Source organism: Anomalospiza imberbis, chromosome Z, assembly GCF_031753505.1.
Source record: "Anomalospiza imberbis isolate Cuckoo-Finch-1a 21T00152 chromosome Z, ASM3175350v1, whole genome shotgun sequence".
Lineage (NCBI taxonomy): Eukaryota > Metazoa > Chordata > Aves > Passeriformes > Viduidae > Anomalospiza > Anomalospiza imberbis.
Window position 1 is genome coordinate 1,937,892 of NC_089721.1, and position 22,587 is coordinate 1,960,478.

Here is a 22,587-nt window from a genome sequence, read left to right on the forward strand (position 1 = left end):
TTATAAGTTTAACATTTGCCCTCATTCAAATGGTACATTTCCCTCCCCCCCCCCCCCCCCCCCCATTTTGGCTCTTCACAGATCACCCTGAAGAACCTTACTAACCAAGAAGTGGCCACATTTACCTATGGGGATTGGCTGTCCAAGCTGAAAAATGCCACGGGAAGCCTGGTGTGTGAGATGCCAGCTGTCATAAACGACGAGCAGATGATGGAGGACACCACATACACTCTTCAGGTTAAAACCAGTGACATTGGAGGTTGGTCCTCAATGGATATTGTATTAATTTTCTAGTATTTTTTTTTAACGACTGAAAAAAAAAAAAACCATCTGCTTCATTTGAAGTTACAGTTGAAAAAACATAGTTTAGTTGGAATACAACCATATTGGCTGGCTGTTCGCCATGGCAGTGTCTAAGAGGCTCATTCTCATCTGAGCTCTGGGAATAACATATTTAGACACAAGGCCCAGGTCTGACTGCTCTTTGATTCCTCTGAAGGCACCCTAACAGAAACTATTACCAGACCAAGATGCAGAGGTCAGCAGCCACATTTTTCTTTTTTTGGTCAGGTCCATCCATGTAGGGTCAGAGCTGGTGTGCTTCAGGTTTTCAGTCAGCACTGTCTGCCTTGCCTAAAGCAGACAGCAATAATTCACCCACCTTTTCAAAGTGGTTTGAGACCATTTATCTCAGGCTGTGGAAAAAAAAAAATTCTAAATGCACACGAGATAGAAGAAGTGGAACAGAGTATACAGAAAGAGCTTCGAGAGCCAAGAAATGGGGTTTCAATGTAATTTCCTGGGATCACTGCCTCTTTTCATGGGAAATTTTGTCAGGCTGCTGGATGAAATCTGCTGCCACATATAAAGTGAATAGTGCGAAGATGGGGCAAGCCAGACATTGTCTTGAAGACACCTTGTTTCAAAGGTGCCTTCCTCAAGTGAGATTCTGTCACACCAGTGCACATAACCAACTGCTGACCTCTAAATATCTTTTCTTTATTCCTTTGTTCCTTCTTTTTTTTTCCTTCCTCCTGGTTTTATCAGCGGTAATTTATGCAGCTTCTGAGGTTTGATCTAAGAATATCAAAATTTCTCTGGCAGAGCATCTTTGTGCCACCTCACCTCTTCTTGTTGATCTTCTCTGCCAGTTGCTTGTCTGAAAAACACGTAGAGAAATACAAAAAACAAGAGAGAGAGAGAGAGACAGAGAGAGAGGAAGATTTGTTTATGTATCTGGCCATCCATCTAATATAATGGTAGATTTTCTGTGACCTTTTTTGTGAAAACCAGCCCTAACTCACAAAGGTGATGGGCATAGAAATGAGAGGAGAAGAGAAAATGACAGCAGCAGCAGACAGATCTGCCCTTCCCATTGAATGAAGGATGACGGGTATTAATGAAGAAACATTTTATTTCATTATGAACAGCGACCACCAGTAGGAAAGAGCAGATTACAGAGAGGTTTCAGAGAGCCTGTTTGTGATTAGATCACACAGCTCACTGACATAATGCTGAACTTCATCCAGCTTATCTAAAGCAGGTGCAAGTCATGAACCATCTCCCCCTTTTGAACATTATGTATTCAACTATTACTCCTGGTTGGACCAATTCAGGAAGAAAGACATTTTATCCTTGGTGATGTTTAAACATGTTATATCATCTCCTGCCACATTGACATTGTCAAGGAGCAGCAATACTGCACAAGGGCTGGAATCAAATGTGTTTATTCCTAGGTATAAAGTTTTTCTTTGCAAAGGCTTTCAACTTTCCAGCTTATAGGCGTCACCAAAAGAAAAAAAAAAACAGGCAAAATAATCTCACCTATTTGCCTCTCTGAAAAATTATATTTCTGATTTTAGTTCCTTCTAGTCTAAACTGTCTCTGGTCAATTCATCTGGGAGAGAAGTCTTCATCAGTGATCTGGATAACTCTCCTGAGGGTCTCTGCCTCTTGAGCTTTTCTTCATCACATTCAGACAGAGATTTCATTATTAAATTATATTAGATGGCTAAAGTTAGGGAAAATTAATCCCACAAAGAAGATTCTGCAGCAAACTAGAAAGCATAAGCTATTTCCTCTCCACCACCCACACATGTTTAACAACAGCATTGTTTTACATTTTCCTCAAGGAAACCTTCAAGTTATAGTTTGTCTTTCGCAAAGTCACTCTGCTCCAGTGAAAATTTAACCTATGGAGTTTGCAACAGGGAACAGCTCTGCTCCTGCAAAGCTCAAATCACCTCTTTTCCACCACCAGCAGTACCTCAGATGACTCTCAGACTACAGACAGATAAGAGGAGTTTGTTAGGCCATACACCTCCCAAGTCAGATGGGTAATCTTTGGTTAAAAACAAGGTCTTGATCTCATATGTAAAGCACAATCTGATTTTCTTCAAGGAAGGACTCATAGACATAGATGCAATAGAGGCAGACCACCTGATGGCTCTTTCTGAGGCACAAAAATGTCCTTTGGCTGGTTAATTTTTACTTTCTCTATGCAAGCATCACATACGTGTTAATGCAATAAAGATGGAGAGTGAATAAATACTGCTTTCTCATTTTCCAAGCATTAATGAAGCAGAAGGTTCTTATCTCTGCTGTTATAAGATTAATTAGGATGTTGTCAACTCAGTTCCAACCTACAAATTACATAATTTAGGACAGTTGATGTCAGCTCATAGTGCCTTATATAGGTCTTTTTTATGTAAAAAGACAGACATTCTTTGGCCTCAGAAGGCTGTGACTCAAGCCCAGTTTGTTTAAAAATGAAGCATCTGCTCAGTAGGAATCATATAATCATAGAGATTTCTGTTTAAAGGGTTCTCTAGAGGTTGTTTCACCCATTTTCCTGCTCAAAGGAGTGTTGCCAGCACCACGTCAAGCCAGCTAAGAGTGCCCAGCCAAACAATGGACAACTCCAGAAATGGTGATGCCACCACCTCCCCAGGCATCTACACCCAGACCTGCACCATATTCCTAAGAGACTTGTTTCTTCCTCATTCCCAGCCTGAACCTCCCCAGCAACTTGTGGCCTTGGCTTTTTTGGGGTATGCTGTGACACAGTACATGGCCCTGTCATCATGACCCCTGTCCCTGCACATGGGGTCCTTGTGCTCCTGCCTCAACTCCTCTCAGGGCTTCTCCTCACAGTGGTGTTTTCCAGCTCTTGGCCATCTTACTAGCCACCCTCTGAGCTCTTCTCAGTGTCTTGACACAGGAATTCAGACTGGTGTTTTGCACTGAGCTCTGGAAACTTCCTGCTAGCTTGGATCCAATCAGAATGTGAAGGGTACTGCTGTAAACTCTGGCACATCTTCAGCCTCCCAGCATGTGCAAAGTTTATTCCAACCTAGACAGAGGAGTCTGCATTTCTCCCTGCTGAATTCCATGGGATTTCTGCTTGCCCAGTCCTCAAGTTTCTCAAGGTCCATCTGGGTTGGAATTCTAGCCTTCAGCATGTCAGTCACTCACACAAATCTACCCTTAGCTGGAAATCTGCTGAGGAAACACTCTGCCATTGTTTAGGGTGTTGATGATGAAGTTCAGCTCAGTTCTGCAGATCCCAGAATCAATCCATGAGCTATTGCACTCATCACCAGTTAAGGCTGGTGCAACCACAGTACCTTCATCTCTTCATTTGTCAAGTCTTTTACAGTTCCTAAATGTGCCTGACAGTTTCCTGGAACTGGCAACAACAACAACAACAAAAATATCAGTGACCCAAATAAGTGAAATGTACATTGATTTAGCATTTCTGTTTTTTACTTTCCCATCTCCTGCTAATTGCTTATGAGGGAAATGTCACAGCATGAGACCTTCATAAGCTTCTTCCTGCAGGGACAGTTTTGCTAAGAAACAGTTGGTTCTGTGCTTTTTGAGACCTGGCATTAATTAGGAGCCTGCTCCTTGCAAGGAAAGGGACTTCAGTTTGCTTTGTTCCTCACCTCAGCAAGCTTTGGGGTCATAAAAAGTACTGCCAGATGAACTGCATGGATCCCTGATGCTTTCTTTTCCTACTTAAACCCTTCCCAGGGAACTGTTGAAAATTAGCCCAAATTTAACATGGGCAGCTTCTTGCATGGACACATGTTGCTTTGATTTTCCTCTATATGACCCTTTCTCTCCTCTTTTTCTTCTACCAATTTTTTTTCCAGTCCTTCCATAAGAACAGTTGTGATTTCTTCCTAACTTCTGTACTCAAGTAATAATCCTGTGGAAGTGGGACCTTTCCCCAGAAGTTTACAGTCCCCCTAACTTTGTCTCTGCATTGTGTTTGAATGGAGCTGTGGGAAATACTGTCTCTGTGGCTCAAAGTGGATTTGTGATACTCTTGTGTAAGAAAGGGCCTGGCAGGAGGTTAGACTTTCAAAGCTGGGCTATCCAAACGAGGGCAGCAGATGCCGAGTTTCTTTGAAAGGCGGATTTGAGCTAGATGGTCTCGTTCTCCTTTTCCAAAATTTAAGGGTCTTAGTTCTGATACAGCAATGACTGTCTGCCCATGTGTAATCTTATTTCTCTCCATGAATCTGCTTTTATTTTGCTGTGTCAAAATTAAAATGCAATCATTTTGGTTGAACTATAAATAGTGCAAGTTGAAAATGTAACACTTGCAGCTAAAATGTAAGGTCACTGCAGGTCTTGAACACCCCAAAAGCTAGGACAAGAGCACGGCTGTTTTCTTTGGCAAAATATGGGCAGTAGAGGACAAATGACACTCAATACCAGGTAATAGAGATCATCTTGGAAGTTTTTTAATTTCCTAGTATATACACAATAAAAATGTGGAATTTTGTAGGGCAAACTGTTGCATGAGAAACTGGGACTTTTCCCATTAATGGCTGCATAGACAATATTTTGAGAAGGAGCAATATAGAAGGCAGATATATTGTGAAATGGGCCATGAGATGCCGCAGTGGCTTGGTTGATGATCTGGACATAGCTCTGAAATCTCTGTACCATCAAACACAGCGAGAGCAGGAGGAGACAGACCCCAGCGGAAGGATCCTGAGTGCCACAATTGCTTGGACAAGGTTGTGGGCCTGCAGGAGGGAATGACTGAGTGTTGAAAAGGGACTGTGCTTCAGTGGGAAGCCCAGGACACCACTTTGTGGCTAGAAAAGTTATAAAGTGTGTTATTTAACACTCCTTAGTGGATTGCTGCTGGGTAAGTCACTTTGCTTCCCACGCTACCTTGGAATAATGGGAGTAACTACCCTGACATCCCCTGCAGAGCGCTGTGATGGACAGCCCTCCATCAGGAACAGAAATTTCTGCTTCCTATGAGCACTGCCATCACCACAGTCACCACACCTCAAGTGCCAGGGCAAAGCATCCAGCTGTATTTGTGGGATGGACTGAAAGAGCTGGTTGTCCTCCCTGCAGGATCCTGCACGAATCCACTGAAATGTCTTGGCAGTGCCCAGAGAAACATGAGCACCCCTGCAGCCTCTTCCAGCCTGCTTTTGCTGCCTCCCTGTGCTGCCTGGGAGGGGTTGGGAGTCAGCCCAAGGTGGCAGGGTAACCCATGGCATTTTTCTCTGCTCTCTCCTTCCAGGAGCAGGCACCGATGCCAACGTGTCCTTGATCCTGTTTGGGGAGTATGGGGACAGCGGCACCCTGCCTCTGAAGGAGTCCAACAAGTCTAACAAGTTCGAGAGGAACCAGATGGATGAATTCAGCTTCTCTGAAATGCTGAGCCTGGGAGACCTCTGCAAAGTGCGGATCTGGCACGACAACAAAGGTCAGGGCAGCAACAGGGGTGGTAGGAGAGTTTGGGATGTTTTCACTTGAGGAAACACACAGACACAAGGCAGGCTGAAGGCAGAGTCCCCAGCTCTGCTTCAGGCTGGGAAAATTACCTGGATTCTACCCAGGCCCTGTGTCCTAGCTTCCCTGTCTAGACACACGCCCTTCATGCAGGTGACCCTCTCCCTGGCTGCTGGTGCAACATCTGCTGCAGCAGGTCCCCAGCTTCAGTCTGAGCTTACAGCCACCTCTGCAGCAACAGCGATGCCTCCCCCAGAGCAAAGCCACCCAGGCTGTTGTCCCAACACACTGACTCCATCCATACCTCTCACACAGGCCAGCATGGCCCTCCCAGAGCAATTTAATGTTCCCAGCCTGTCACCGACACGCGGGGAAATGCAGCCTGGCATAACACAGCGAGCCATGGAAGAGAGAAATAAAGATCTGTGTCTGGCTTTATTAAGATTATTGCATCAGCCGGTGAGCATGCAGCGTGCTGCTGAGAGAGGTTCTGACACTTCCCTGCTGCTGGACACCCTGACTGGTGTCACAAACAGCAGAGCAGAGCTCAGTTCGACTGTCACAGTCATTTGTGTTGTCATTCAGGCACCAAGTGGTATCTTGTAACAAGTGCATCACTAACATTGCTGTGGTGACATCCCATCCCATCTTCATGAAAAAGAGATTATACTGCATTAGCAATGGCTTGCTCACTGGTGGCCAGCCCTTGCTGCAGCCCAAAGGTGAAGCTCACACAGGCTCACACCTGAGCCACAATTAATAAAGCTGTTTGGCAGCAATATTTATCACAATCTGGGGAGGAATGGCAAAGGGACTACCTGGTCATTACCTGGTTGTACTGAGGCAGCTGGTTTATGGTTGAGACGGGTTTCATGCCAGTATTGATCTGACCTGGCCACCATCCTCTCAACTACTCGAAGCTGTGGCAGATAGGAAAGGCTGCATGTCACGCTCTAGTAATAAAAGATTCTATCTTTGGATTAGACTTTCCCATTGGAAAGTCTTTGAGAGGGAGAAAAAAACGCATCTAATGGTAGCCTCTGTCTGCAGTGAAATATGGGAGATACATCCACCTAACATGATTGTTTATTCCCAGACACTGAAAGCTCTGAGCTCATATTTATCACTCCCCTATCACAGCACAATTTAGTTGATTAAATTCTATAATATCATGTTATATAGCTGGTGCTGAATGCAGTAAGGGAGCTGCTTTCACCTGATTACTTTGCCAAAACACTAATTCCTTAGATCTGCAGTTTAGATGTAGATATGGAAAGGGCTATTGAATGAGAGTTTTAGCTCAATAAGCAGGCTTTTTGATTGTTCCAAGAGTAGTTCAGACATCCTTCTGATAGCATCAAGAAATCAACATGGACTTGCAGATTTGCTTTCAAACCTATCACCAGCTAGAATGTGTGCTACAAGAACTTTTTCCTCAAGTGGCATCATGGCTCGCTGGTGACTGGCCGTGCCAACAGGATGAAATTGGTCCTTAGGGCTCAGGCACATGGACACATTGGGATGCAGGAAGGTGGGAACTGGATCAGATCGAGGGTCTGAGAGCCCAGCAGCTCCTTCCAACAGCAGCATCACTGGATGCCTGAGGAGGAGGACAGGCTGAACGAGCATGTGTAATCTTTTCACAACCCTCTCCATTTTGCATGATGAATAGCTCAGGGCATTTCCTGAACTGGATATCATTTTTGTCCATTAAATAATTTCCAGTGAATTTTCTCATTCCAGTTCTTGCCCAGGCCCTCCAGGAGACATTGGCACCCACACATCCTGTGGCAGTGAGTCCCACAAGTCTGCTGCCTGCTGCGTGACAAGAAAATCCTGTTAATCCAGGAGGGGTTTTCTGCCTTTCCCTTCTTGCACAAGTTATCACGGTTCAGCTGCTCAGTGCCACTGATGATCCTGCTGACACAAGGTGGTAATTGCTGGCTGTGTGCAGCTGGTTGGTGGCAAAGGGAGGTAACAGAGTTTAGCCTTAGGCTAAGCAGTAAATAGGCTCAATTAGTTCAAATTTGCTCTGGGCTAAGAACATGTACCCAGATAGCCACCACAAGTCAGCTAAAATACTAAGCTGGGTGTCTAGAACCTGAAAAATGTATATAAATACACATGGCCATCTCATATTCTCTTTCCTTGTTTCCTCATAACACTGCTTTCCTCTTATAAATACTAGTCCTTACCAGACCTGTCCGACAGCAGGGTTAATTTAAGCCTTGGACAAACACCATGCTCAGGTTTTGTTCAGCAAAAATGCTCTTGCTTTTCCCCACAGAAAGAAAGAAAACTGTTGTTTAAATCATAACATATGTTGTCTACATTGTTCTTGCATTAGTCATGTGAAAGGCATCTCCTATCTGAAACTTCACACAACTCAGCATGACAGTTTGTTGGGTGGGTAGAGTATTTATTACTGCTGAGATCCAGGATATAGCTATCCTTTGAATATATGCCTGCTCCCTAGATATAATTTATATAAATTAGCTGTGGCACTGCCTAGAAATTCCTGGCTCTATTTCTTTTAAATGAGTAGTAGGGTCAGAAGTCAAGTATGTTTTTTGTCAGATGCGTGAGGGACTTTGGGTATTAAATAAAAATGTGTTTGTATTTACTGCTACTCTGAGGCTTCAGATGTTGACGATTCTTTCCTTACCTTTTTTCTGGCTTTCTTGGACTAAATGGTTCTCTACCAATGGCCTCTGGAAGGTGTGGCCTCACACTGGCCTACCCCATTGCTCCTTGAGTCCTGAATACATGGAGCAGGCTTGGTGTTCTTTTCCTGATCTTCTAAATTATCGGTCTCAATCACAGAATCACAGAATGGTTTGGGATTGAAGAGACCTTAAGGCTCATCTCATTCCACTCCCCTGCCATGGGCAGGGACACCTTCCACTAGCCCAGGGTGCTCCAAGCCCTGTCCAACCTGGCCTTGGACACTTCCAGGGATCCAGGGTCAGCCACAGCTGCTCTGGGCACCCTGTGCCAGGGCCTGCCCACCCTCCCAGCCAGCAATTCCTGGTTCCCAATATCCCATCTGTGCCTGCCCTCTGGCAGTGGCAGCCACTGCCTGTGTGCTGTCCCTGCATGCCTTGTCCCCAGTCCCTCTGCAGCTCTCCTGGAGCCCCTTGAGGCCCTGGCAGGGGCTCTGAGCTCTCCCTGGAGCCTTCTCTTGTGCAGCTGCACAGCCCCAGCTGTGCCAGGCTGGCTCCAGAGCAGAGGGGCTCCAGCCCTGGCAGCAGCTCCGTGGCCTCCTCTGGGCTGGCTCCAGCAGCTCCACATCCTCCTGATATTTGGGGCCAATGACAACACCACATTAGATGCCACATCAGGGTTAGTTAGAAGAAATACTACCATCAAAATGCTTCCTTTTCCTTGTCATATCAGGATGCCAACTGCCTTCCTGTATTTCAGGATAAAATACATTTAAATGCCTTGCCCATTGTGTTCACTGTGCCATGCACCGCAGCTCAGCATCCTTCTCCCTTGGTGCAGCCTTGCTGCAGTGGCTTTGCTCCCAGTTCTTATCCCAGTTTTTTTTATCCTTTCACTGAAATTTGACTGCAGTGGGGTGTTCAGAGTTGAAGACACAGTAATTGCCATGGCAAACCTTTCAGGAGGTCTTTAAATTGCAAAGACCATGTTTTCATCCTCTGGAAAAGCACGCCAGTTTTATGGTCCCACTTTAATGCTTTTTAAATGCCATTTTCCCCACAAAAACTGCTGAGTGACATCTCTGTATGAGACATAAAGGAGGAATGAAGCCCCCATCTAATTTCTCTAACTTCAGTAAAAATGATTAGGGAGGAAGTTGTTGCTCATTTGAAAACAGGCAGTTTAAAGACTTCACAACTGCAATTTCAAGGAACTTATTCCTGATTTTTTTAGATGTTTAGAGTTCACCACTGAGATTCTGGTAACAGCAAAGTGATGTGAATGAAATTTAGTTTTAATTTTGCTCCATGTCTTTTTATCTTACCCCTGTTTACTTCGAGATACTGATGTTCAACCTAATATATTTAGACTCCCTGAGCAAATTTAATCACTTCCAGACTCCTCATCTCCTGATCTCAGATAGGCACTATGTATTTTCTCATATCTCAGTTAATTTACTTCTACATTTATGCAAGATCAGTATCTGTAGGTCTGTAGAAATGCTAGCTTTCTAAATATAGGCCTCATTTTTTTATTGTTTTTTTTTTTAGTCTGCTATAAGGACTAAAGCCCCATTCTGGAAGAATGACTGAAAGTTTCTCAGTATCTCAGTAACAGAACTAAAGGCTAGTTTTCCTCCTTTTTTATGTGGTGGGTTTTTTGGGTGTTTGTTGGGGTTTTTTGTTGTTGTTTGTTTGTTTGTTTTTGGATTGCTGCTGCCTTTTTCTCCATGAAACAAGAAAGTATGGAAAATCTGGATTTAGCTCCTTCATCTGCCTGAGTAGATTTGAACCCAGGTGATAAGCAGTCTGTCTAAAGTAATTAATTTCAGATTCTTGATTATCTCAGTTGCCATCAACCAAGGGGAGCCAGGAAGAGCCTAATTATGGATAAACCAGACTTTTCTGTGTTGTAGGAGCAAAGACAAAAGTTAATAACAAGGTCATGGAGCCAAACTTCTTCTTTGCCTTAACAAGGCCTTTCTCTCACCAACTGCTCTGACATTGTCTAGCTGAGTTTTAAATACCCTGACTGCCCCAGTGACTCCTTTTGGGTGGCTCTTCCAAAAGAGAAGGTATCTTATTCTTTTTTATTTGAACTCGAGTCAAAACAGTTTATATACCCTTGGTTTTCCTTTTCTTTCTCCGAAGGAACTACCTTTTCCAAGAGCAGTGTCTTGACTCTGATGTTCAACTGCCCAGGCCTTGAACTCACAGCACACAGCCATTCCAGAGGTCTGTTTCTGCAATTCATGGACATGGTTCCAAGCCTTTGGGGCACTTGTATACCATAAATTATTTTTTAAAGAAACCTAAAGTACTGTCCTTTTCTAGCCCTTTTTAAAGGATTTACTCAGCTATCAGGCCTGAGAAGGGCTTTTCTAAGCCTTCCCTCTCAGCTCTGGACTGTTGCCTCATAAACTCTGCTGATCCTCAGGGCAGATTTGTTGAAGAGTTCCTGCTGTAAATAAAAAGTGAGAGGACGAGAAATAAATGTGTAAAACTGCCCAAGGAGGGGAGAGTCCATCACACTCTCTGTCTTGTTGGTGGCTCAGTACAGAGGAAGACAGTGCCAACTCCTGCACATCTTTCAGCATGCATGGAAGTCTGCAGCTCAGACTGGGCTCAACTGGAGGTGCAATCTGCAGACCTGCAGCATGCCAGCAACTGTGCCATAGCTGATTAGTCCTTCAAATTGTCCAAATCTGGCCTCAGCACCTTGGGAGAGCCCAGCACTGACCCACAGAGCCCCCTCTCATATGCCTTGCACCTTCCTTCTTTTCAATGCCAGTTTTTTTTGCCCAACAGTGTTGTCACAAAGATGCAGATTTCACCCCTGTGAGGATTATGAGGCCCTGGCACAGAGGAACTGTGGCTGCCTTGCCCATGGAAGTGTCAAAGGTCAGGTTGGACAGGGCTTGGAGCATCCTTAGATAGTGGAAGGTGTCCCTGCCCATGGCAGGGGTGGAATAGGACGAGTTTTAATCTCCCATCCATCCCAAACCATTCCATGATTCTGTGAAAATTGTGCTACAGGTGTTACAGCTTAACCAAGAGATACTGCCAAGGTATCACAGTCCAGTGACATGAAGCAGAAAAAAAGATGAAAGGAATTAAAATAATAGACCCACAGAGAACACAAAGACTTTGGTGTTGACCTTGTGCATTCATTCCTTTCCAATCTCATAAATTGCAGAATCTTTCAGAAGGAGCCCAAAAGGATAGATGTAGCCTTAGAATTATCATTTCTCTAAAAGCTTCTCTTTTCTACAGGCCTCCTTTGCTTCTCTTGGGGACAAATTATCCTGCATCCATGTTAAAAGCTTTTGCTTCAAGTATCCCTCTATATAATACAAAATTTCCTTCAATCACAAGAATATAATCTGAGAAATTGTTCCATCTCCAGTCTGAGTTGTTAAGTGTTTTTGCACAGGAGTAGTTCATCTGTAAGATATGAGGGCTGGAGGAGTGGGGTGTGTCTGAGGGTAATTTATGGGTGGTTTTGACCTGAGTCAAATCCTGAATTCTGAACAAGTTGCTGAGACACTAGGGGAGAGGGGGCGCAGGGCACATACTTTCTAAAACTATCCCAAGTGTTAATCTTCTGCTTTCTCAAAGATTGTGAGAGGTTTTTTGCATTGCCTGTCTGCCCTGATGAGAAATGTTGTGGTGTGAGCTAACATGATCCTAAATGAGAGATATACAAAATGAATCTATTTTTATTCTGCCACTGGCTTGTTGAATGACCTTGCGTAAATGGCATCCCTGTACCTCATTTTCAATTATGTAGATTAGGGATAAAAATTATTCACCTTCTTAGAGTGTTTTGATATGTACTGGTGCACAGCTAGATGCTATGATTTTAGCACCTCACAATTAACGCTCCATTTCTAGCGATTTGAAGCCGCTATCAGAACTCCCACCACTTTCTGGGTGATGCTTCATGAGGTGGGGTTTAGGGATGAATGCTCACCTAACCAGGCAGGGGACAAAAAATGTCAGAGGATGCAAGGCTGGTGAGCTGCCTGTGCTATGGTCGTTACTTCATGTTTCAGAAAACGTGAAATTTTTTTAAAATAAGTAAATAAAAAATGCAGTTAAGGGGCTGAGGAGTGCTGGCTGGTGGTTTTGAATGGCTTGGCAGCAGCAATTCTTCACTGGCCCTTGAGCAGTCAATGTCCCTAGCAGGAGGGATTTTTTACTCCTGTGGAAACATAAGCACCAGTAATGACTATTATTATCCTTCATAAGATATCAGCTGCTTCCAAACCAAACCAGAAGAGATATGCTACAGAAAGTTAAGGGGTAGAGAAGACAGTCATTGAACATGGCTGGAAAATGTGGAGACTCCCAAGGACGTGTGTGTATCCAAGCACGGATGTGGTTCTGACAGCAGATTTGATCCCACCAGCTCTTTATTTGCCAGGAATAGTTAAGATTCACTAAAGCAAGGCTATGGACCAGGTGCCTGGTGAGCAGTGAACCCACCACACTTTTTTCACCCTGTTTTTTTCTCTCATCTTCCCATGTTCCTGCAGGTGTCAGAATGGCTTAATATTCTAGGGGTGAGTACAGCCAAGTCGTGGCTGTTCCTGAGAGAGGCAAAGGAAGCTTCTGGTGCTGCAGGCTGGGGTTTTAGTTAAATGAAACAGTAATGTTATTATCTGTGTTCCATCTATGCTTCTACAGTCAAGCTCAATTGTGCTAATCACTGCAGAAACGGGTGACAAGGAGATTACAATCCAACCTGTCCAATGTCAGGAAAGCACAGACTTCCAGCATCACCTGAGTTAAAGGAAAGAAAGTCCTTTCAGGTGGTCCTTGCCCAGAATCCCCTAGTGCCCAGCTTGGATCCTTTTATGAAAGAGGATAAATGAGATAAATAACTGCTTTTTTGGATAAGGACATTTGGGGAACAGAATATATTTCCCTAGATCACACTAAATTATACAGAGTCAAGCAAGCAAAGTGATTCTTTTTTCCCCAAAGCTCTTCTCTTCCTCTAATTACATTTGAAATGTTTTGCATGCTATTGAAAATGTCACTTCCAGCTGCAGACCATTAAGGAGCCTATGTGGCACTGCCATGGGTTTTATTACGGCAGGTTTGTTGCTGGGGATTTCAATGGCAGCAAAACGAGGCCTGGGGTGAAATACCTTTTGTTACAAATGTTGAACACTTGTTTTGGTGGTAGGGGACCTTTCACAAAGGCACAGTGCTTGACAAATTATTTTAAAGACCAAGGGGTGAATAATTGGGCAGGAACTACTCAGATACATGCTATTTCTTCCCTTCTGCTCCAAAGCATTAATGGAGGCAAATGTAGTGGCCCTGGTTTGTACTGGGCAGAAATTTGTGCAGCTGATGTTTTCCTGAGCCCTTGTTTTCCGGATACTGTTGCTTGACGCGCCAACAGGACACAAGCAGGTCTGCTCTGTTTTTTCTGCAATCACCCAAAGCTGAGTGATGGAACAGCTCTGGCTCTCACAGTGGATCAGAATCAGGGACAGTGTACAGGGGAAAGACTGATGGGCCATTGCTGCAGAGATCCTTCAGTTTCTCCTTGCAGCCAGGCTGTGTGAGCAGTGGTCAGGATTTGGGAAAGTCCTTTCACCCTCCTATATTCACATCACCTTTCTTGCTCCTCTTCCTCTTTTGTTTATGCTGTAGATTTGGTGACTGGGGTAGGAGTTTCCTTTCCTATCATTGCTTAGGTGCTGTAGAGTCTCTGAGCCCGTTGCAAAAGAACACAGAGGAACACAAGGGGTAAATGGGATAATAGCCTGAAACCAGGATTTCATGACCTGGAAAGCAGTTCTGCAAACAAGATTTGTTCTCCTTCTGCTGACGTGATGCCCAGCACACAGAGCCAGCCCAGTAGAGGGAAAGTCTCAGATTTAGACTCTGTGCATCACTGGCCTTTTATTTTCTTTTCCATACCAATGCAAAGAGGAATTTTATAAATATTTTCCCAGTCTGAAACAAAAGAAAAAGCAATACCTTTTCCAGTAGAGCAGGATGTGTTTTTCAGACATGAACCAACCCTTCCATTTCCACATCAGCTTTTAAATGGTGTTTAATGCTGTGGCAATGAAACCCTTGATGTGACACCACTCCTGGCACCACGGGACATGGACAGGGTGGGGATATATGCTGCTTTGGACGTATCTAGTACAGCTTTCATATGGGGTGAGCTATTTCTCCTAGAAATGAAAAGTATTTAGGGATCCAAATACAGGTGTCATAATCTAAGTCACTAACAATCAGGAATGAAAATGAGAGAAGGCATATTCTAGTGAGAGGGAAGAGAAATGTTTTTATTTAAAGCAGAAAGGAGGATGTTTTGGGGAAGTTGTACCATTTTTCTAAGACTATCTATCCAGCTCCTTGATTTATGTACCCGTGTACTGTAAGGGACACCGTGTTGGCATTTGCTTTTCAGTGCTGATCCCTGACAGAGCTCAGCACTTGCTCTTTAAATCGCCCAGAGCTGATAAAAGCATCGTTGTGGGGAGGATCTGGCTTTGTCCTCAGCTCCAACATCTGCAGAAAATCCAGGTCTGTCCCATCTCTGCCTCTGATAAAAAGCAGGATTTTGTTGTAGCTCCTTGGTGAGTGTGGCTGCTGGCACCAGGCTGGAGAAGAGAGAGGAGGGCATCTCTCCCAGAGAGTACTGGTAGTGCTGCTCGGCACTGATCCTGACCCCATCATCCTGTTTGCTGCTGGCAGCCAGGCTGAGATCAAAAATTTATTCCATCCTGGTCTGCAGGCACTGACATCTCTCACTGCAGAAGGAAGGCATGTTTTCTTTCTTTCATGCTGTACTGTTGTCACTAAAGTTTTGATGGAAGCAGAGCAGCCTCCTGGATATCCTGCAGAGATGTTCATTGAACTTAAATGGAAAAGATCCTACCAAAAGATTAACAGCCGACACTGCCAACATGTGTAGAATAAATTTCCAAAACAGCCCCAAAGAGCAAGTTGCTCCACTTAAATCACAGTGGAAAACTTCGCAAAATTGTAGAATCACAGAATGGTTTCAGTTGAAAGAGACCTTAAAGACAATTGTATTCCAACTCCCTGCCATGAGCAGGAACACCTTCCACTATCCCAGGTTGCTCCAAGCCCAATCCAACCTGGCCTTGAACACTTCCAGGGATCCAGGGGCAGCCACAGCCTGTCTGGGCAAACTGTAAAATTAAAGCAGATGGAACCAAACTCTTCTCACCAGTGTCCAGTGACAGGACAAGAATGAATGGGCTCAAACTGAAATACAGTAAATTCCATTTAAAATAAGAATTTATTTTTTTTTTCTCTGCATGGGAAATCAGACTCTGGCCCAGGCCACCCAGAGAGGTTGCGGAATCTTTATCCTTGGAGATATTAAAAACCTGGCCACACCTGGCCCTCAGGAACCTGCTTTAGCTGAGTTTGCCCTAAGCAAGATGTTCTACAGATGAACCTTCCAGGCACAATGACTTTGCAGTTCTGTGCCCCTGAAATTTAAGGGGGGAACGGTGGTGTTGGTTGAGGTTTGCGCTGCATAGTGCACAGTTTAATTTCCTAACTTGGCGAAAGTTCAGGAAACCAAAGCACAAAACTGTGAGGCTGGTAAAGAACTGCCAGCACATGGTGTGGAGGCTCACAGTCCACAGGAGAAGGGCGACTTGTTGACATAACTCAAAAATGTGTCATCATTTTCTATTCAAGGATAATGAGGATTAATTTTTGCAAATGTAGGAATTCGGCACGCGGCAGTGAATTCCTGGAAGAGCGAGACAGTTTAATCTCTCCAGGATGTACATAATAAGTGAGCAGATATGTCTCAACATGAACATAACCTTTTTTTTTTTTTTTGACTAATACCAGGACTTGAAAGTAAAACTGTCAGAAACCCACCAAAGTCAACGATTGTTCCTGTGATTTTAACAAAGAAATCAGGAAAATATTCTCAAATGCTGTTTTCTTCGTTTCAAAGTTGCTTTTCCAATGGGGAAAAAAACAAACCTGAACAAATGAAGTAGCAAGCTAAAAAGGTGCTGTGGCTCCTCAGAAGTCCCCAAGGGAAATGTAAAGTGATTTGATCATCCATGCTGGAACATCCATCACTTTACTCCATCCTGTTTTCACATCCAGTCCCAGCACTCATTAATTTGCCCTCGTCCCTTGGCAAGGATGGGAAGTTTCCTTGCACGTGCTGGCTGGCAGGGCTGATGGAGGAAGTTGTACTTTATATTCTGACTTCAAATCCAAAGAGGAGAGAGCCCCTGCCTTAGTGCTTTTAAAAAAGATGAGGACAAACGTTTTAGCAGGACCTGCTGCAACTGGGCAGTGGGGGTGGTTTAAAACTAGAAGAGTGTCAATTTCGATTAGATATATAAAGGAATAAATTGTTTACAATGAGGGTGGGGAGGCTCTGGCACAGATTGCCCAGAAAAGCCATGGCTGCCCCATGCCTGGAAATGTCCAAGGCCAGGTTGGACAGGGCTCGGACCAACCTGGGATAGTGGGAGGTGTCCCTGCCCATGGCAGGAGAGCTGACCTTCAAAGGTCCCTTCCAACCTGAACCAACCCTTGATTCCAGGATTTATGACAAAAACGTGGAACTACCAAGGAAAGGTACCTCCCCTCCTATGTGCAAACATCCAGACCTTTTTTATTTCTGTTGTTTTACCAGGAATTGCCCCAGGCTGGCACTTGGAATATATTGATGTGATGGATTCTGCCATGGACAAGACATTTCGCTTCCAGTGTGATCGCTGGCTGGCTAAAGGTGAAGACGATGGGCAGCTCATCAGGGAGCTGGCCTGTGCCAATAATGACATCCTGGAGCTGAAGGAACGGACTGGTGAGTTTGGAATGCTCTTGTGCCGTTTTCTGAGGGACCTCAGAGGTCGTAGGACCACATCTCCTGCAAGCTGGAGGCTCCCATGCAGGCTTTAGGGGTTATTTCATGTACATGTCAGTTCAACAGTGCAGTTCTGGGATAAGAAAGAAATGAAAAGGGATTTGTGAGGAAGAAAAAGATCTCGTTCTGGGTTAAAACCAAAGAGGAGCCCATCTGCAGTGGTTCAGTCCATCAGTAAGCCATGAGAACACATGGATATGATCTCATTAGAAGTAAAGTGCTTGAGGCTTTGAGGTGGAAAATAAGTTCAGACCTTAAAGCTTGGTAAGTAACATTGCTCCAGCTTCCTCCTTAACTGGTTCTGGGCTATGAGCTTAAATGTCCCAGCTGAACATAAAAGCTGAGCTTAACAGCCCATGGCCCTGGATTTGCTCTGGGTAATCCCACTGGGGCCAAGGTAATTACACTGCTGTCTGATGTGGTGGGTGACTCAGCTGACAAGAGTTACTTAACCACACTGAGGATATGCAGAGTCCATCTCAAGAGCTACTGTGCCAGTGCTCTTCTTCAGGGGAATCCTAGGGGGACATTAATCACTTCACTGTGATTGTGCTCTGCCCCTGAAAAATAATCAGCCTTGTGAGGGCCATTTTGGGTACTTACAGGCCACCTCAGCATCTGAGCACATCTTGTTGGGTACATGGACACCCTCACTCTGCTAGAAACAGTGGCATAAATTAAAAAAAAAAATAAATAAATAAAAAAAATACCTGAACACAGCTTGTTCAAGAGGGACGTTATTTATCCTTGTGGGTCCCTCCAACCCTCCAACACAGAATATTCTATGATTCTAAGAATAACTCCATCTATTCTTGCTACCCAATTGAACAGGACTCGTATTTTTCATGTATTCTCTCCCAAACCACTTAGAAGTCAAAAGTCTCACAGATTTCAGTGTCTTTCCACACTTATTTTGCAAATGCTTGCTGTCTTGTGGGCTGTGATAAATATTAGGAAAGGGGTTTTTAAGAAAAGTGACAGCCAAATGATGAGATCCTGCAGGCTATCTGCTCTTCCTTTTCTGATTAACGTGCATGTTAATTATGCTTTAAAGCCTATGAGATTGTCACAGTAACCAGCGACAGAGAGGATGCAGATACAAAGGAAAACATCTGGATCATCCTGGAAGGGAAGATGGGCCGCTCAAAGGAATTCCTCATGGAAAACTCTTCCAAGAAAAGGAGATTTGAAAGGTAGTAAACAGGATGGTGAGCCAGAGGAACTCCCCACCCGTTGTGTGTCCTCCACCAATGCCACCTCTTCTTGCCATAGGGAGCTGTGTTTGTGCCATGCTGCTTCTCATCCCCCTTCCAGAAAAACTTGATGGCTTCCCACTTGGATTACAGGAAGATATCAAACGACTTTCTGGTGGGCAGTCACAGACTAGGTTTTAGAACAGCAAGAAAATATTTAATATTTTCAATAACATCTACATTTCCTTTTGACAAATATAACAATATCTATCAAAAGGAAATTTAGATGTTGCACTTGTGTGTGTGTCCTTTTGTATCCGTACATACAAAGAGGCTCCTGGCAAGCCCCCAGGGAGGCTGTGTGGTTTTTGAGCTGGGAGGAGCAGAAGGAAGCTGGAGGTGGTTTTAGTTCCTTTTACAGCATCTCACTGGGAGTGAGAATCAGAGAGAAAATAATAGTTGGAGGCTAGATGTTGTCAGAGCTGCTCAGATTTGACTTTGCAGACAGATCTGGGGGCTAAGGCTGCGAGATCACTGTCGTGTGAGGAAAGGCAGGAATCAGCCTCCTGCTGGAGGTACATCCATGGAACATGGGGCATATTCCTCCTCCCACGTGGGGCCAAAGTGCTCCAGGTGTGAGCAGGGTTTTCTGCTTGTTTAAGGACATGGCACACCCTTAGGAGATGGGGACCTCGCCAAAGTCACGGGCACTGCTGATGTTCTCTTGCTTTGCAGGGAGGAAAGGTTTTTTCTGGTAAAAGAAAGTGAAACTCTGGTTTATGTGGAACACAATATGACTTCTGAGACATCACAAGAAATATGAAAGATCAGGAGGAGCTTCTGGAGCTGATGGTGGCTATGGAGGAGTTAGACACCACTCTTCACTAAGCACAGTCTGTCCTTGGAAGAACCAAGGGCCAGTCCAAGGAAATAAACCCAACAGATACTCAGGGAACACAACAGGGATCCAGTCAACACTTTGACAGAAACCTATCAGGCCTCCCCATGGCAGGAGTTTGGAATTAGATGATCTTTAGGGTCCTTTCCAACCCAAACCATTCTGAGATTCTGTGATTTAATTGCTCCTCTGAGCTATTTCCAATTTGAGCTTCAGGAAGGGTGGCTCAACTAGCAAATTTAACACAGCTATGGTGGGTAGATGTGTAACAGATACAGTATCTGTCAAGAATGAATGAATAAGTGCTGGAGGGGAAATTAGTCATTCTTTAGCTTTATCTATAATGATGCAAATTGATTTTGTATGTGGAACAGCTCAAGTTTATCCTAGAAAGTCCTAGTGGCAACAATTTAAAATGTCACCCCTAATCAGAGAAAACACTAAATTTAAATATGGAAATTATACTTTGTGTTGAATGATTGTAGGTTAAATCAAATGACTGTAAATGAAGGCTTATCTTCTATCTTCCATTGCCATGTGCAAATTACTTAATGTCCATATGAAGCAAGTCACTGGCAGCCTCCAGGATGCTGAAACTGCTCCCTGTTTCCTGTAGGGGAGCAACTGACACATTCCAGTTTTCTTCAAAGAACGTTGGTGATATTGCAGCCATCTGTGTTGGTCACTGCCCAAAAGATGGGAAGAAGTCATCTGCAAAAGCTGATGTCTTCTGGCATGTCCAGGAGATTACTGTGACAGAGATGGAGCTTTGCAACAAGTAAGTGCCTTCTCATCTGCAAGGAGCTGCCCTGGGGGAGCTGAGCAGCTCTGCACACATCCTCCTGAAGCATTTCAGGTTTAGGAAATAACAAAAAGTCTTGTTTTTTGCTATGCAGTTTGGTGTGTCAGATCCAGAATGTCCTTGTCTGACTTACCTGCACAATTTCTGAGTTGTTAGAGAGGGTATTTGCATGTGCAGGCAACTTTATAAACAAGCTATCTGGGGTGAATCTCACGGCCAGGATGAACTGATGTCTCACCTTATGGAAAATAACCAGAGTGGCTGCAATTCAAGGAGTTTTTAGGATACTCTGCACAGACTGGTCTTTAAGTAAGTCGTGTGAAAGGTTTCCTGGAAACGAGAGTAAGACAAAGGCTGAGCCTCTGATTCAGACCAGTTTGGATAAGAGATCCTTCTGGTCTGGCCCAAAAGGCCACACATGACTGGAAAGGTTGCAGTCATGCAGCTCAACCATACCTGAAGAGCCCTGAGCATGGTCAGGTCATGCACACTTTTGATCTGAGTCCCATCTTTGGAAGGGAAGCAGATTCCACAAGGACTGTGCAGGAACAGAGGAGATCGCCCATTTGCAGAACAAACTGCACTTCAATAAAACAATCCATAACATTAATTGTGGAATTCTTCTCCACGATATTTCCATTGCTGCTGCTAAAGAATTTAACTACAAGGAGTTTGTCCAGCTGAGACAATTGAGTGTTTAAGAAGAAATCCTTGAAGTGGTGGTGGTTTTTTTTTTTATTTTTTTTAGAAGCTAAGAGTCTCTCCTAGCAAATTAATCAGCCAACTGAAGAGCCTTAATAATATTTGCTGAATGAAAACTCAGTCAATTGCATACTAAAACATGCTCTTTCCTCCTGGTGGGGAAAAGCCTGGAACCCTCCAAGTCCAGCTGTGCAATCAGATCCGTGCACTGAATTCATTGGGAGCATGCTGAAACTGCTGGGACAGTGTGCTGTGAAGGGGCCAAAGGTTTTCTCATAAAATCCCACTTTTTAAAGATGGTTTTAAATTAAAGAGGGCAGCCAGAAGGTGCAGGTAAAGCCTGCAGTCTGTCCTTGCACTGGAGCAGGGCTCCAGCTCTGAAGATGCAGCACTTTACAGTGGTGTTCTCTGTGCAAACAAGCAACTGGAGAGCTTGCACCAAGAGAACAAGTTCTCACTTAAGGTATTACCCATCCCAAATATCAAAAACCCTACCCAGACAAGCCAAAGACCAAAATTAAAGAGCTACCAGATTGTTGCAGCAATACTTTTGAATTATACTGGGATTTTTCCTTTCTTAGTATGTAAAAATATAGTAGTTAAACATTTTCCTTGCACATTCCAGGGCTGCAAAGGTAATTTTTTTTTTCTTTTTGTCTCTTGTGAAGATTGGCATGCACCATTTTACTTCCAGACCATGAGATATTACACAGCTGAGGAAATCAATCTGCAGCACTGGGCATCCTCTCCATCCTCATGCAGTTTTTCTGCCCCTGAGCCTAAAATTTTTTCCCCCCGGGAATTTCTAATCTACAAAGCCTCTTTCCAGGGAATAAGTCCTTCACTTTGTCTGCAGAAAATGCCCAGAGTATAGGTGTTGCATTTACATATAGGAAGTGCTTCAGAAACAGCATACAGCTGGAGTCACAGTAACCCTTCCTCCAGGTGTTTATTTTACACACACACACGCACTGCAATCCAGCCACACTCCATTCAGGAGGACCTGCTGCAGTTCAGTGAAGGTGGGGGAAGGGGGAAAAGCTCATTTGGAACTGATCTGCATCACTGGAAAAGAAATACATCATTAAAAACGGAGTGCTCCAGCCCCTGGCTGAGTGCCAGCTACGAGGCAATTTATGGATGTGCTCCGTGTTCCCTGCACATCACCAGAGACAGCACTGCAGAGACAGGGGCAGTTGGCATCTGGTACCTGTCATTACTGTGTTCCCACTCTTTTTGTTCCCTGCTAAGGATGAGACGGGTGATCTAGAAAGGAAAGGGGAGATTTAAACCTCCTCCATCTTTCCCGTTCCCTTTTTTTACGCCTTTTTCCTGCTTTAGCTCTGGGTCTGACTGCTTGTCTGAAAACTGGTCATGCCATTGCACAGGCTGAAGAGGTGACAAGAGCCACACAGATCCTTCCCACGTGCAGTGTGTCTGTAGCTGTGTGGGGAGAGGTCAGATTTTTCCAGTTGCAAAGTTCCATCGTGGCTCTCTTCCTAGAGAAATATTCAAGTTCTGGTACACAGAGGGGAAAATGCTGAAACAGCGATAATATTGGGCAATTTAGTAGAATGCACACTCCCTAACTTGCTGGCTCCATGTTTGTACCAACAACATGGTACAGGTGGACATGGCCTGTCCTCTTGTGC

General features: G+C 44.3%; 1 protein-coding gene across 4 annotated transcripts in view; it reads left to right on the forward strand.

The window, feature by feature from the left end:
- Positions 1-22,587, forward strand: part of LOC137465210 (lipoxygenase homology domain-containing protein 1-like) — an 80,172-nt gene that overhangs the window by 56,273 nt on the left and 1,312 nt on the right. For all 4 annotated transcript variants that reach the window (XM_068177077.1, XM_068177076.1, XM_068177078.1 and 1 more), the window contains 5 exons: positions 82-259; positions 5,558-5,743; positions 17,110-17,280; positions 18,395-18,533; positions 20,048-20,209. In XM_068177077.1, coding sequence (XP_068033178.1) covers positions 82-259; positions 5,558-5,743; positions 17,110-17,280; positions 18,395-18,533; positions 20,048-20,209 — 836 coding nt within the window. The remainder of the gene's footprint in view (positions 1-81; positions 260-5,557; positions 5,744-17,109; positions 17,281-18,394; positions 18,534-20,047; positions 20,210-22,587) is intronic.